Source organism: Dasypus novemcinctus, chromosome 17, assembly GCF_030445035.2.
Source record: "Dasypus novemcinctus isolate mDasNov1 chromosome 17, mDasNov1.1.hap2, whole genome shotgun sequence".
Classification (NCBI taxonomy): Eukaryota; Metazoa; Chordata; class Mammalia; order Cingulata; family Dasypodidae; genus Dasypus; species Dasypus novemcinctus.
In genome coordinates, this window is record NC_080689.1 from 17,968,725 (window position 1) to 17,981,955 (window position 13,231).

The following is a 13,231-nucleotide window of genomic DNA, read 5'->3' on the forward strand; positions in this document are numbered from 1 at the left end:
AAGTCCCTGGGATAGATGGCTGTGAAGGAGCCCCTGGGGTGGGGGAGCCCCAGATCTTATGGGGTTTGTCGTGGGGCTGCCTGGGGCCCCTTGATGCCCCTGTAGGGGATGGATGGGCACGAGAGGCTCTATTCATGCCAAACCACAGGCGGCAGAGGCAGGGCCTGAGTTACGATTCACCTAAAAGCCCTCGCCTTCTCCAGCGGCAGCTTCGCACTCCCAATCGAGCCTTGTTAGGAGGGAAAGGGGTGGTACGTCCTGTTCTGGGGTCGCACACGCCCCGAGAGGGTCCTTGGAGAGAGGCCTAAGCACAGGCAGGGGCCCTGGGCTGGGGTCTGGGCTCTGCACTTGGAGCCAGGCAGGAAGTCCCCGCACTGCCGCCCCCTCCTCATCTGCATAATGGTGACAAGGGCAGGAAACAGAAGTGCAGGCTGAGGGGCTTTCTTCAAATTCTGGAGGTTGCTATCTGTAAGGAATGGTGGGCTCCTTGATACGGAATTCAAGTAGCAAGGACTCCTAGGGCTAAGGGGAGGGGTGAAAGGAGAGCAGCTCCCCCTGGGCCCCCAGAGGCAGTGTAGGGGACCACAGGAATAGAGACACGAGGCTGAAAACCCCAACTTCAAATCCGGCACAAATCCTGACTAGCTGTGTGATCTGGGCAATTACTTAACGTCTCTGAACCCCCATTTCTTCCCCTGTATCATGTGATAATTGTTCCTATGTCACAGGGGTTGTTGCAGGAATGACAAGGAAACCAGTATTTGTGACCAGACAAGTCTCTGCACACAATGGGTGTTGTTGTCACGGTGCTGCAGTTGCTCTGGAGAGTTAGTGAGTCAGAGGAGAATCCCAGGATCCCAGGCGCTTTGTGAGCCTGAGCCAAGAGAAGCTATCGCGAGGGAGAGGCTGGGCAGCCCACAGAGCGGTGGCTCCTCGCATTGCAGTGGGGGGTTGGGGGACTGTGAAGGATACATCCATCAGAGCCACGAGGCCCCGGCACGCGTCCAAGGAGAATGTGTCCCCTGGAGATGCTGGGAGGGGGGAGCAGGCAGGACTGGGGTGTCAGACGGTGACACCAGCCCTGCTCGGCCGTGGGGTGAGGCTGGGCCAGCAGGCCGCAGGGACAACTTACCTCTCAGGAACTCCTGGTTGAGCAAACTCTGCAGCTGGGGGGCACCCAGGTCCGACGACTGCCCAAGACAAGAGAGAAAAGCTGGTGAGTGTCCACTGGGGACCCAGGGGTGCGCCTGCCTGCCTCTAAAACACATCCGCTTTCCCACAGCAGGTGGACTCTGGGCCTGCCTCTTCCAGGAAGTCCTACCCAACTGCGCAGAGCATTGGTGCCAGCTCCTGCCCCTGACATCTGACTTTTGACACCTGGTGTGGATCGTCCTGCAATTATCTATTGATTCATGATTGTACTGAACAGAGTGTCTGTTTGCTCCCCATTGTACCTAGCACATAGGAGCCTCTCAGGATATGTGTTGTTAAAAGAATCACTTCAGATCTTAGGTGAGTTCCATTCTGCTTCCAGAAAGAGATGCAGGGAAAATAGATCTACTCTAGGTGTGTGTGTGTGTATTTGGGGTGAAGTGAGATAAAAATACTGGAAATTGAGGCTGGGTAATTGAGTGCAACTTAGCATTCATCTTCCCAGCTTCTGAAGCAAAAAAGGAACACATGGCTTTCTTTGGCTTAGTAACAGGAAGCAACTGAGGCTGAGGGGAGAGAGATCTCCTCCTGGCATGGAACTTCTGTAGGAGTGAACTCCGTTAGGTTTTCTACTGGGGACCCTGAGCAACTTTCTGGCAGGTCTTCTTGACATTTGTGCAGAGGTGGAGCTGCTCCCTTCATGGCCATGTGGATCCCCCTGGGCAGAAGCTTGTACAAGGGAGCTGGCATGGGGGCTCAGCAGGTGCCTGGGGGGCTGTGGGGGTCAGGGGAGCATGAGCCTCCTCAGGGGTCCTCTGTGAACCAGCCGCTGTTCTTAGTAGATGACAAACACTCCGTGTCTGTCCATTCTCCCAGCATCGGCCTCCCCGCCCTGAACTGAAAGCAAAGCAGCCCTACAGGGCCCCACAGGATCCTTTAGCTCAAAGGCTGGCCCTTCCTGATGCCGCTGAGGAAACAGCCTGCCAGTGTCTGTGGTTGGTCTTAGGACAGCCCTCCAGCCTCTCACTGGCAGGCTGAAGTCAGGAATGTCAGTGCCGGGTCCACCATCAGCTGAGTTTTCTCCTTGAAATAGGGGTTCTTAACCAGGGGTCCCTGGAACCCCAACAGGTCTGTGGAAAGATTTCAGGGGGTCCGTGAGCTTGAATCAATTTTAAATATTCCTAAAATTTAATCTAAGAACATAAAGAGATGCAATGTTGAGTGTCATAAAACTATCTGATGCTACATTCTGAGAAGGGGTCCATGGAACAAAAAAAGTTAAAAACCCTGACTTAAAAGAACCATGATACCTCACTTTGAACATCAGTTTAGGAGGAGATGAGGGGAAGCGGACTTGGCCCAGTGGTTAGGGCATCCGTCTACCACATGGGAGGTCTGCGGTTCAAACCCCGGGCCTCCTTGACCCATGTGGAGCTGGCCCATGCGCAGTGCTGATGTGCGCAAGGAGTGCCCTGCCACGCAGGGGTGCCCCCGCGTAGGGAAGCCCCACGCGCAAGGAGTGCGCCCCGTAAGGAGAGCCGCCCAGCGCGAAAGAAAGTGCAGCCTGCCCAGGAATGGCGCCACCCACACTTCCCGTGCTGCTGATGACAACAGAAACGGACAAAGAAGCAAGATGCAGCAAATAGACACAGAGAACAGACAACCGGGGTCGGGGGGAGGAATTAAATAAATAAATAAATCTTTAAAAAAAAAAAAAAGGAGGAGATGAGGAGCTACTACCTGGAATCACCAACTAGATTATTAGCTGCATTGGGGCAAAGCTGTGTCTTCTTCTTCCTCAATATCCCACGCCCTGGGACAGACACTGACCTGGACCCTGCACTCACTACCAAAAGGAAACGTTGGAGGTCATGAGAAGAGGAAAGGGGACAATAATTACTGAAACACATTCCACAGAGAACTGTGCTTGCCAACCCCACCACAGGACCAGATGTCCAGGGCTGACATTTTTGTGTTCCCAACATAGTACTTGGAGTGGCTTAGAAGTTCCATAAATGCTCATGAATTGAATAAATGACAGCTGGAAGGACCTGGCCTGTTCCAGAGTCTGTCCTTCCCCAGGCAGACCCTGGGTTCTAGCACCTTCCCCACCTCTACTGCTAGTGAAGGCAACTCACAGTTGTAGCAGCAGTAGCCTGCCCTGGTGTTGGTTTAAGTCTAATTAAATCAACAGAAGAAGCCAGCAGTGAGTGCATGGATGGGCATGTTGCTTTAAACTTCTTTTTGAGAACCCAGCCTCTGAGGATGGTTTGCAGGTTCTGCAGAATGATACTATGTGGGCCCTGCTCAAGGGCACTAGGCTAGTGTATGAAAAAGGGCTATAATCCAGCCCCGGGTCCAATTACCAGCCAGGCCCCTTGCAACCGAGCTGCATCTGTGCCTTATTCTAAAACAACAAAAGCCCCGTAAAGGCTACTGGTCACTTTCTGTGAGGAGGTACTTCGTCCTTGTTTGGAAAACACTTCGTCCTGATTATGGAGTTGTACCATTTTATCATATGATAAATTGATAATAAATTATCATATGATAAATTGCATTTTTAATTTTAGATGTGCAGATACATGGACCATGTGTGAGAATTTAGCATCTGCTCCTGAAGAGAGCTTGATCTCAGGAATCCTGCTCAGGCCCTGCTGATGATGTAGGGGTGGCTAGACTTAGCTTGATTATCTGCTTTGAAAATGCTACTCTCTCCCAATTCCATTCAACCATATGGACAGAGCACCTTTTCTGTATCAAGGACAGATATTGGGGACAAGGAATGAAATGATGTCATCCCTATCTTCAGGAACTCGGACAGTCACCTCAGCAGGATTTGTCTTACATTGAGTGAGCTGCTTCCATCTCAGCCATGTTGGTGAACATAACTCCCGGGCTGGTGTCTTTTTCAAGTCACCCATGCTCAGCTGCTGCTGAGGAACATACCCTCATGCCAGCCACATACTTCATTTCATGTTGTTTTTTCCTCTAGGCTTGAATCCTTCCCCTTTGGGCTACGTCATTGTCACCACTGCCCCATGAGCCCTCTGCCTGGCTGCAGTCGGTACATGTGACATGAGCATCTCTATTGCCTTCCCCTTCCCATGCCAACAAGACTGTTAAATGAAAGACCCATTGTGCAGAATGCTTGGCCACCATGTTTATCCTGACAAGTCAAGGAGTTCTCTAGAAAACCATTAAGAAAACCTGTGCACAGAGGTGACTGGGCAGCAGGTGTGGTTGGCACTTTCTGAAGCTGGCCCACTCCTGGGGGCACAGTGCCAAGGTTGGTGGGAGGTGACCCAGAATGATGCAAAGGGCTTGTTTAAAGATTTAAAAGCACATGTACATTCCCTCCTTTCTAAGCTCTACATTCATGGTGTCACCAGAGGCTGGGGTGCGCTTTCTCTGCTAGGGCTTAGCAGCCAGATCAGTCCTGGATTTGATCCAGGGAGAGAGGCGATAGAATGATTCATTGAGTCATTTCTCCTCTCTGTATTCCCTAAGGCCCTTGTTGCCCTCCCACTGGCCTCTCTAGCACCTGTCCCTAGTAGGCTCCCTCGGTGCTAGGTACTGTACCTGCTGAGCGTATCTGTGGAAAATGCTTTCTTGGGAACCATGTTCTGGAAGACTTGCCTGGATCAAAGGGAAAATAGACAAGATTAAACTTCTGGGAAGGAAACCGCTTTTCTAGTGGGGTGAGGGCACAGGGATCTGAGCTAGAGGCTTCACCTGGCAGTGGCAGAGAACCTCCAGGGAAATGGAAAACCTGAAGTTCATGGGAGGAAGGTGGTTGGGTCCAGCCTGGCCCTGGAGGCCTGGTCTCCTACCCCCAGCCTTAGCTTTCAAGCCATCACTGACTCATAATGGTGTCTCTGCTTTCAGTGGTCAGTGGTGAGGCAAGGAAGGAGACAGAAGTTCTTGGAAGTGCACACACCTACCTTCAGTTCTCCAAGGTTGATGTTGCTGTTCAGATTCCTAGAAAACCAGGGGCAAAGTGTGAGAACAATGGCTGGCCCACCATTCCAAGGCAGCCTTTGGAGGGCACCTAGGAGCCGTCAGATACTTGTCCAAGATCCGAGTGGAGACCCTGCAGAGTTCCTGAGATGATGCAGGCAGCTGTGGCACCATGGGATTGAGCCCAGCCTTTGGATAGACATGGCCTAGTCTTTAAAACTTTTATTACTAGATACACCTGAACAGTGACTCCCACTGCTAGGATGGCCAATGGGCTTTGTCCTCTGATCCATCTCTAGCTGGCATTGTGCTGCCTAGCATGCTGTACTGCCCTCACCCAGTTATAGTGAGGTCACCTCGGCTCCAGGGACAGAGTTGTCCAGCAGATGTGCCTGTTGTGCCCAGTCTTGACTGGCCAACTTGGCATTCTAGACCTTCCATCATCAGACTCCATCTTTCAGGCCCATCTTTGCCTGTCCCTTCAGTATACCCCATGTTCTGGCCACCTTCCAGTCAGATCCCATGTACAACCTTCCTATCCATGTGGCTGATCTCACTTATTCTCCAACAAGCCCCGAACACATCCACTTCCCTGCTGCTGGCCATGATTCTCCTTCCATAGGCATTGACTTCCCCAGATCCCCATTCCTTCAGATCTAAGTTATGCTTTTCCTTAAAGGACCAGCTCAAATGCCATTTTCTTCAAGAAGCCTTCCTCTGCCCCTGGCCCGAGTGTGTCCCTCCACTCTACACTGCAGTAGCAATGGCTTATTCTCTTTGTGGTCCAGTTTTTGGTTCATAGACTTCCTTATCCCCCTTTTATGGTGAGCCTCACATGAGCAAGACCCCTGCTGTCTCCTTCACTGAACTTGGCATGGGCATTGCATGTAATGAGACAATGCATTTTTAAACATAATTGAGTAGAATGAAACATTTAAAGTCCCAGAAATTCTGTACCTGAAATTGTCTGGCAATTTCAGGAAGATTCGGAGTAAGAACTTAGCATCTTCTCTGCTCATCCAGGGCACCAAGGCATATGACCCAGGGCTCAGCTGGAAGCACTCGGTGATGTTGTACTTGGTTTTTAGGAGCGTGCCCGGGACAGCATATCTGGAGTGGGATGAAGACGTTGGCAGCCACCTCTCCTGGAAATGCTGGGGCTAGAGGAAACCAGACGATGGTGAGAGGTCTCTCCATGCATGGCCCCACAAGCAGAGCTGACCAATCCCCTTCCATGCACCAGAGCAGCAGTGCAGGCCCCCAGAAGGAGACAGTGCTTGCCTGAACTCTCCACAAGTGTCAGAGTTTACATGTGAGGTGGTCTAGAGTCTGGACCCTAAATTGAATGCAAAGAAATAAGACAAAGGATTTTATCTCATGAAGTCTACTAGCATCCTGGGCTTCTGCCTGTAGAGTTTTAGCTCTCTTCCTTTATATAAAGAAGAGTTCCATGAAAACTAGTAACATCGTGCCAACACTGAAAACTTTTGGGGCCCCTAAAACCACTTTTCTACTGAATCTCTTGAAAAGCACTCGCTGGACAGCAAAGCATCCCAGCCTCAGGTTCCTATCACATCCTCTCCTTCACCTTTCTAGCAGTTCCCTGAAATTCCTTCTCATTGGACAATAATAGGCCCTGATCATATTCCTTTTACTTCAATATTTTCTTAGCGATAAAACAATAAATACAGTGCAGTTCCTAATACCAGATGTCACATAGATATTACTTAATAAAAACCCCTTACTAAACAAATTTTCCCCAATACGGGTGAGCATGAGGGTTCCATTTAGAACAGTTGCACAGTGTGAAATGATTATTCATGAGCTCTGCCTTGTGGGGAAACAGGAAAAAGGGAAACTTTCTTTTCAGGGGTGGGAGTGGGGCTGAGCTACCAGGAAAAGGGAATGGGCCTCTGCATTAGGTGTGCAGGAGGGTTTGGTGCTGACATGGCAGCACCAATGGTTTTGGGACCCTGGCTTGCTTGGTTCTTTCTGGCACAAGCAATGATGACATGAAGTCTTCTCCAGAGGGTCTGCACTGTACAGTGATTCTGGGTGTGTGAGTGTGCCTGCATGGGTGTGTGTGCGTAAAAATGTGTGAGTGTGTGAGCATGTGCACATGAACATGTGCCTGGGAGCAGTGTGTGTACAGAGTATGTGGGCAGCTGACACCCTGCCTTCTAGAAGGACAGGACTCCATGCTTGCACTCTTCTGCCCTCCTCCCTCCACTGGCCCTGTGCCGCCCTGTCCAGGCCCTTAATCCTTCAGGACAGACTGGCTCTGGCTCGATGGCGAGAGAAGGCTGGTGTGGGAGAGGGACAGGGGTCTTGGTCCAGATCCAGAGGACCCCCCATCAGATTAACACAGGGATCCTGTGCAGGCCTGGCCATGTCGTTCTAGGGATGGGCTTGTGCCTTATCCTGAGACCAAGCCAGCATCCTGTTCTCTGGCTCTGGAAAGCACAATGCTATTTGGTTCCCTGAGCCTGATCGCTTCCCTCAAAGCCCTTCCAGGTGCCCCACATCTCCATGACTGGCCAATGCTGTCACAGGCAGGGCTCTTGCTCACTGTTTTCAGCCTGGCTTCTGAGTATCCCCTACTCAGAGACCCCCTGCCCTGGCCTCTGGCTGCCTTTTGGCACTTTCCTGGGCCCTCCAGACCACACCAATCACCACATCCTGCTCCACCACCTCCACAGGCAGATGGCCCTTCCCTTAGCTGTAAAGGGGCTGCAGTGTGATGACTGCACTTCAGTTTAAAGAGAAGAAAAAAACATACCTTCTACTTTATACCTAGAACCAATTTTTCTTAACTTCTTTCAAATTTTAGCCAGTGTGTCTCAAACCTTTATGTACATAAGTGTCCCCTGGGGAGTTTGTTATAAATGCAGATTTTCAGGCTCTGTCCTTAGAAATTCTGATTCAGAATGTCAGGGTCGAGCCCAGGAATCTGCATTTTATGACAGCCGGTCTGGGTCCTGACCACGTAGAGCCTGTAGCTGACCAGGTCATGCTGACAAGTGACCAGGGCAGAGTGTGTCCCATTGTCAACTCTTAATCTCCTGTCTGGCCTCAGGTTTACTGCACATTTACACAGTGGGGCCAGATGAACGCTCAGCCCTTTTGGGTTTTTATCTCGCTGGCTGCCCTCCCAGTCCCAGGTGGACACAGACATCACCACAGGGCGAGCCACAGCAGGAGCCGTTACCTCGACTTGGAAGGTCAGTGGAAGTTTCTCCTCTTCTGGCCTCAGACTCTGTGGCCTCATGGTGACAGACACAACAGCATTGATGCCTTCCGTGCCCTCTGGCACTGAGAAGTGCGGATGGTCCCTCCAAGGACCTTCTGCAGAGAGAGAGCAGCTCCTAGAGCTCAGCGGCCGTGACTCCCCTGGGGGCCGTATCCAGGTCAGAGAGCCCGTGGGTGGTGGACAACACTCCAGCTCGGACACCTGAGGCCTGGGTTCCATGTTCTAAGCCTCTTTAGGTCTGAGCCTCAGTCTCCTCCTCCTCAAAACGGGGAGGAAGCATGTTCTCCTTTTGGGAAAGTGTTTCTTAAACTGCAGAGTCAAGGGCTATTCATATAGCAAGTGACCTTTCAGGGTCCCCCTATTAGTACAAACTTACACCTTAGCAGTAGCCTTCAGAGCCTTGAAATGGACATCCACTCCCAAGCACCAAGAGAAACAGAAGAATAGGCAGTGATGCTAATTCACAGCTCTTCTACCCAAGCATGACGCTGAGGCTGAGCAAGCCCAGAACTGATGTGGAAACCAAATATATGGAAGAATGAAGACAAGTCAAGCTCGGGGTGAATGAACACAAACCAAAGGTTCAGGTCACAACTGGGAAGCTCTGAGAGGAAATGAGGGGACACAGAGGACCACCCTGGCCAGGGGACTTTTGAGGGATTGACTAAGAGAATGCGTTAAAGTGCACTAAGCCATGCACAGCAGTGCTCAGCCACTGGTTCCTTTTTCCTGGCCTTTGTGAGGAATTGCTAAGAATGGCACAGCGTACAATTGGTAAGTTCATTTATGTTCATCATACTCAGGGAAGAGGGCTTGGTCCCCACAGTTGGACAAGTGGAGCTCAGGTAGGTGCCCGGCACAGCTGCTGCCTGTGAGAACATGGCAGATCCTCAGAGCCTGCCATCGCAGCCCAGACATGGCAAAAGGTGACACTCAGAGGTATGGGAGCCTTCAAGCAGGTGGGTGCCCTGGAGGGTGCATGCTAATGTTTGGGTGCAAGCGTGCACACACACACACCCACATACACACTGGCCCACACTTTGTTTACTCAACCTCTATTTTCGGGGTGTTTGTAAACACACCAGAGTCATCTTCATAGGGAGCTACTCCATTGGTCAATGTCACAAGTGTGTAAAGTGCAGGAGGCATATGGGACTCTCCCAAGGGCACAATCAACATGATTCATCATGGGGAGTCCAAAGACAGGCTGTGAAGCACGCCTGCCTTGGGGTCGCAGCATGCTGCTGCAGGTCCCACACAACAGGTAGGGCCGGGACATTCTTCCTGCTGCCTGGACGGGCTCTGTGGTCTCAGGGGGCTGACGGGGTCACGGATTCCAGTGCTCACATTTGGGAAGGCCGAGGACAGGGAGACTAGCAAGATCCCAGAGTCCCAGAGCTGTGCATGCAAAGACAAGGGCTTAGGTTTGATTTTTTCCAGCGCTTTCCCCACAGGTGCACCACCATCCTGGACACTCCTGAAGGCAGGTGAGCCTGCTCTACTTCTGAGAGGTGAGTGGAGGTTAATAGCAGGACGATGGTGGACTATAAAGGGTCAGGGGTGGCACATTTGAGATTCTCTTCCCTGTCCTCCACCCCCTTTCTTTCCACCTATCTTTTCCTTGGAGAGGTAGTAGCTGCCCCTTTCAGCTGACAATTCCCTTCCTTTCATTTTCAGGCTACTAGTCCAGAATCATGGAGCCAGTGGGAACTGAAGTTGGGGCAGGACTCAGGCTGGCAGAATAACTCCCAAATCCCTGCTACCTGTAGATTTCCCAGAATACCTTGGTTCTTAAATATCGTCAGTTGAGACCATCTTTCATGAAGTTTGTTTCCGTGGTCCAGACTAATTGGAATTTCGTTACATATATATAGACTGGAGAAGTTCTCTCGGAAATCTTGGCATGACATCCTTTTAAAAACAAACACATATCACTAAACAACCATTGGTTTTGCTTGGGGAGAGGGTTAGGGGAGTTGTCTTCCCATTATTCATCCTTCAACCAAAGTATTCATAGACTCATCATTGTCCTACCAGATGACCAAAGCCTCATTCTGGATCATTCACCATCAAGTGCCTTTCTACTTCCTCATGCCCCCTTCCAGTGGCTGGGAAGACAAGAACAGATCAAATTCTGTGTTCTGCACTTCACCTGGCAAGGGCTTTATCATCAACCACCATCTCTCTCTGACCTGCTGACCAAATTGAAAGCCCTCTCATGGCCAGCAAGACAACCACCCATCTCTCTCTGCTGTAGGTCCTACATGCTGCTGGGAGAATCACCTTCCTCTATGGCCCTTTGCTAAAGTCATCATTGAGGTCTCTATCAGAATCAAGTGGATTCAACACCTAATATCCTACCTCCTACTGTAATGAAAGGGTAGCACTGGAAACATTCTTCTTTGTAATTTACACGTGTCCCTCCCTGATTCATAATTACTTAGACCCAGGGTCCTTTTCATTTCTGCCAAATTTCATTTAAATAAGACCCTAAGTAAACCAGACAACTCCTGAGAGAAATGTTCACCTTATCCCCTAAAATGCATGTGTACAGCCAAGACTATGTTTTTAAGATGTCTCTTCAAGCATAACTGCCAGTGATGGCAGTTGTCCCACCTAGAACAACCAAGTCAGGGTTGAGGACCAGTGCTGTGGAGCTTCCTGCCAGGGGAGGCTGTGGAGCCCAGGGTCCCAACCAGATGGTATCAAAGATACAGGTAGGAAAACAATGCAGCCTAGTGTCCAGGAAGCTGTCAGTTTCAGAGCTTTGCTCCCAAAATTCCCTTTTACAATTAAAATGCCTTGGAAATTCCAATATTTCAGAACTGAAATACTGTTCACATGAACAATGAGCAAAAAAATAATTTCCCATTCCAAATTTTTGTGTTTTTGTAGAGAAAATAGGCTCCTTCAAAACAGATTTCTCAGAAACCAATCAGCATCCTCATGAAAGTTTACATAATGGGGTAGAGATTGAGGGTCTAGGAAATAGTTAAAGATTTAAATCATAATTTTAAAAAAGGACTCAATACCAAAATTCGCCATCTTCCTTGTTCTCATAGAGCTGGCTTCTCCGTGGGTCGTGGGTTTCCTGCCACTCCGGGGACCTGAGTATGGAGAGACAGACCATAAGGTGAGGTTGTTCAGAGCCTTTCATCTTATCCACCTGAGTATACCTTTGCACAGTCCCCATTAGTAACTGGGGTGCAACTGGAGAGTGTCACTCCACCTAGGGGCAGGATTCTATCCTTTCATATACGCTAATAAACTCCAACCTCCATCCCCAGCCCAATATTCTACTGAACTCTAGTCCATTCCACCAGAGTCCCACAGTGACCTCAGAATCAACCTCTTCCTCTTCCTTCTTCCCAAGCAAGAACGTGAAGAGTCACTGTGACTGCTCACTCTCCCTCCTGCACCTCCCACCTCCCAACCATTATTGATTTATTGATTCTTCCTCACAAACACCTTTCTGAGCCATTCAATATTTCCATCGCTATTGCTCTCTTCCTGGTTCAGGCCTCCCCCTCTGTACTTCCGTCTGGCCTCCTTGACCTAGTTTGTCTACTTGCCTATCCTTTCCCCACACTACCTTCAAAATGATCTTTCTCAAATGAAAATCTGATTATTTCATCCCGCTACCTAAAACACATTCATAGTGTCCTTTTGCTCTCAGGATAACGTTCAGACTCCCTCCAGTTCCCACATGCCCACAACCCTGCTCTTGAATGCTCTACTCGAGCAACAACGACTCTTTCATTTCCTTAAAAACATCTGCCTGGCCCAATCAACCTTCACTGTAATGTGCCTCACCTGGAACACTTTGTCCTCTAGGTTGTGTAACCTGCAAACTCTTACTCATCTTTCCTTCTAAAAAGTACTACCCCTAGGAAGCCTTCTTGTCCCCCTACCACCCACCCCTCTGCCTGAGTAGAAGCCCCTATTTGAGCTCCTATAGTGCCCTGTACCACCCCTGCCTCAGCACTTTCCACTGGGTTACAATGGCTTATTTATTTGTTGATATCCCTCCCTAGACTCCAAGTTCCAGGAGATCAATGAGCCTTGACACCAATACATCACTGGTATTTAGCACAATGCCTTGGCACATAGGAGACATGCAACAATTTTTTGCTCAATTAATTAGTTGCTGTATCTGCAGAATCTACCACAGTGTTTCAAATAGTATAAGCTCAATAAATATGTTTGTTGGATAAATCAATGTCTGGTTAAATTATTTTCTATAGCCATTACATAGATAACCCCCCTCCCCCTACTGTCTACCCCTGGTTTGCCCTCGAGCCTGGGAGTGACTGACTGGTTAGGTTGAACACCATTTAACTCAAACCTTTTAGGATGCTGTTTCTTCACTCTTGGAAGGAGCAGATGCTCTCGAGAGATCAGTGTACAAACAGCATGGGGCAAAATCCCTGAGAATTCTAGCCCTTTAGGGGAGAATTCTTTCCCTTCAACTCACTTTGGTTGCCTGGAGATGGTCACTGGTAAAGGTCCCAAAACTGAGGGGTGTTAATAGGGAGTACCCTGTGCTGAGTATTTAAAATCGAGTGAAAGCAGAGCCTGAAAGCGGGAGACCAGATTGTTGAGAGGTCTGGAGCTGGCGCTGCCTGTGAAATGGTCAGAAGTCACCCATGTTCAGCACTGGGGACTGGGCCAGCCATGGGAGTGCCTCTAATGTGGGGTTGTCAGGTGGAAGAAGGTAAGCCCCTCCAGCCTAGAAACAGCCAGTGGGCATGGAGGAGAGGACTCCTAAGAAGGTCTTAGGCAGGTGCTCTCAGCAAGGCACTCAGCTGCATCTGGTAAAGAGACCACTGCATGCCTGGGGGCTGCATGCCCCTCTGTCAGGGGTAAAGTAGA

At 49.9% G+C, this 13,231-nt stretch overlaps 1 protein-coding gene across 1 annotated transcript in view; it reads right to left on the reverse strand.

Moving 5' to 3' along the window:
* The window catches only part of LOC101428818 (calpain-13), a 389,789-nt gene that overhangs the window by 25,772 nt on the left and 350,786 nt on the right, over window positions 1-13,231 (reverse strand). The window contains exons 22-29 of the mRNA XM_071208756.1: window positions 11,392-11,466; window positions 10,143-10,270; window positions 8,318-8,454; window positions 6,067-6,269; window positions 5,094-5,130; window positions 4,732-4,788; window positions 1,133-1,190; window positions 973-1,031 (exon numbers count right to left, since the gene is read on the reverse strand). Coding sequence (XP_071064857.1) covers window positions 973-1,031; window positions 1,133-1,190; window positions 4,732-4,788; window positions 5,094-5,130; window positions 6,067-6,269; window positions 8,318-8,454; window positions 10,143-10,270; window positions 11,392-11,466 — 754 coding nt within the window. The remainder of the gene's footprint in view (window positions 1-972; window positions 1,032-1,132; window positions 1,191-4,731; window positions 4,789-5,093; window positions 5,131-6,066; window positions 6,270-8,317; window positions 8,455-10,142; window positions 10,271-11,391; window positions 11,467-13,231) is intronic.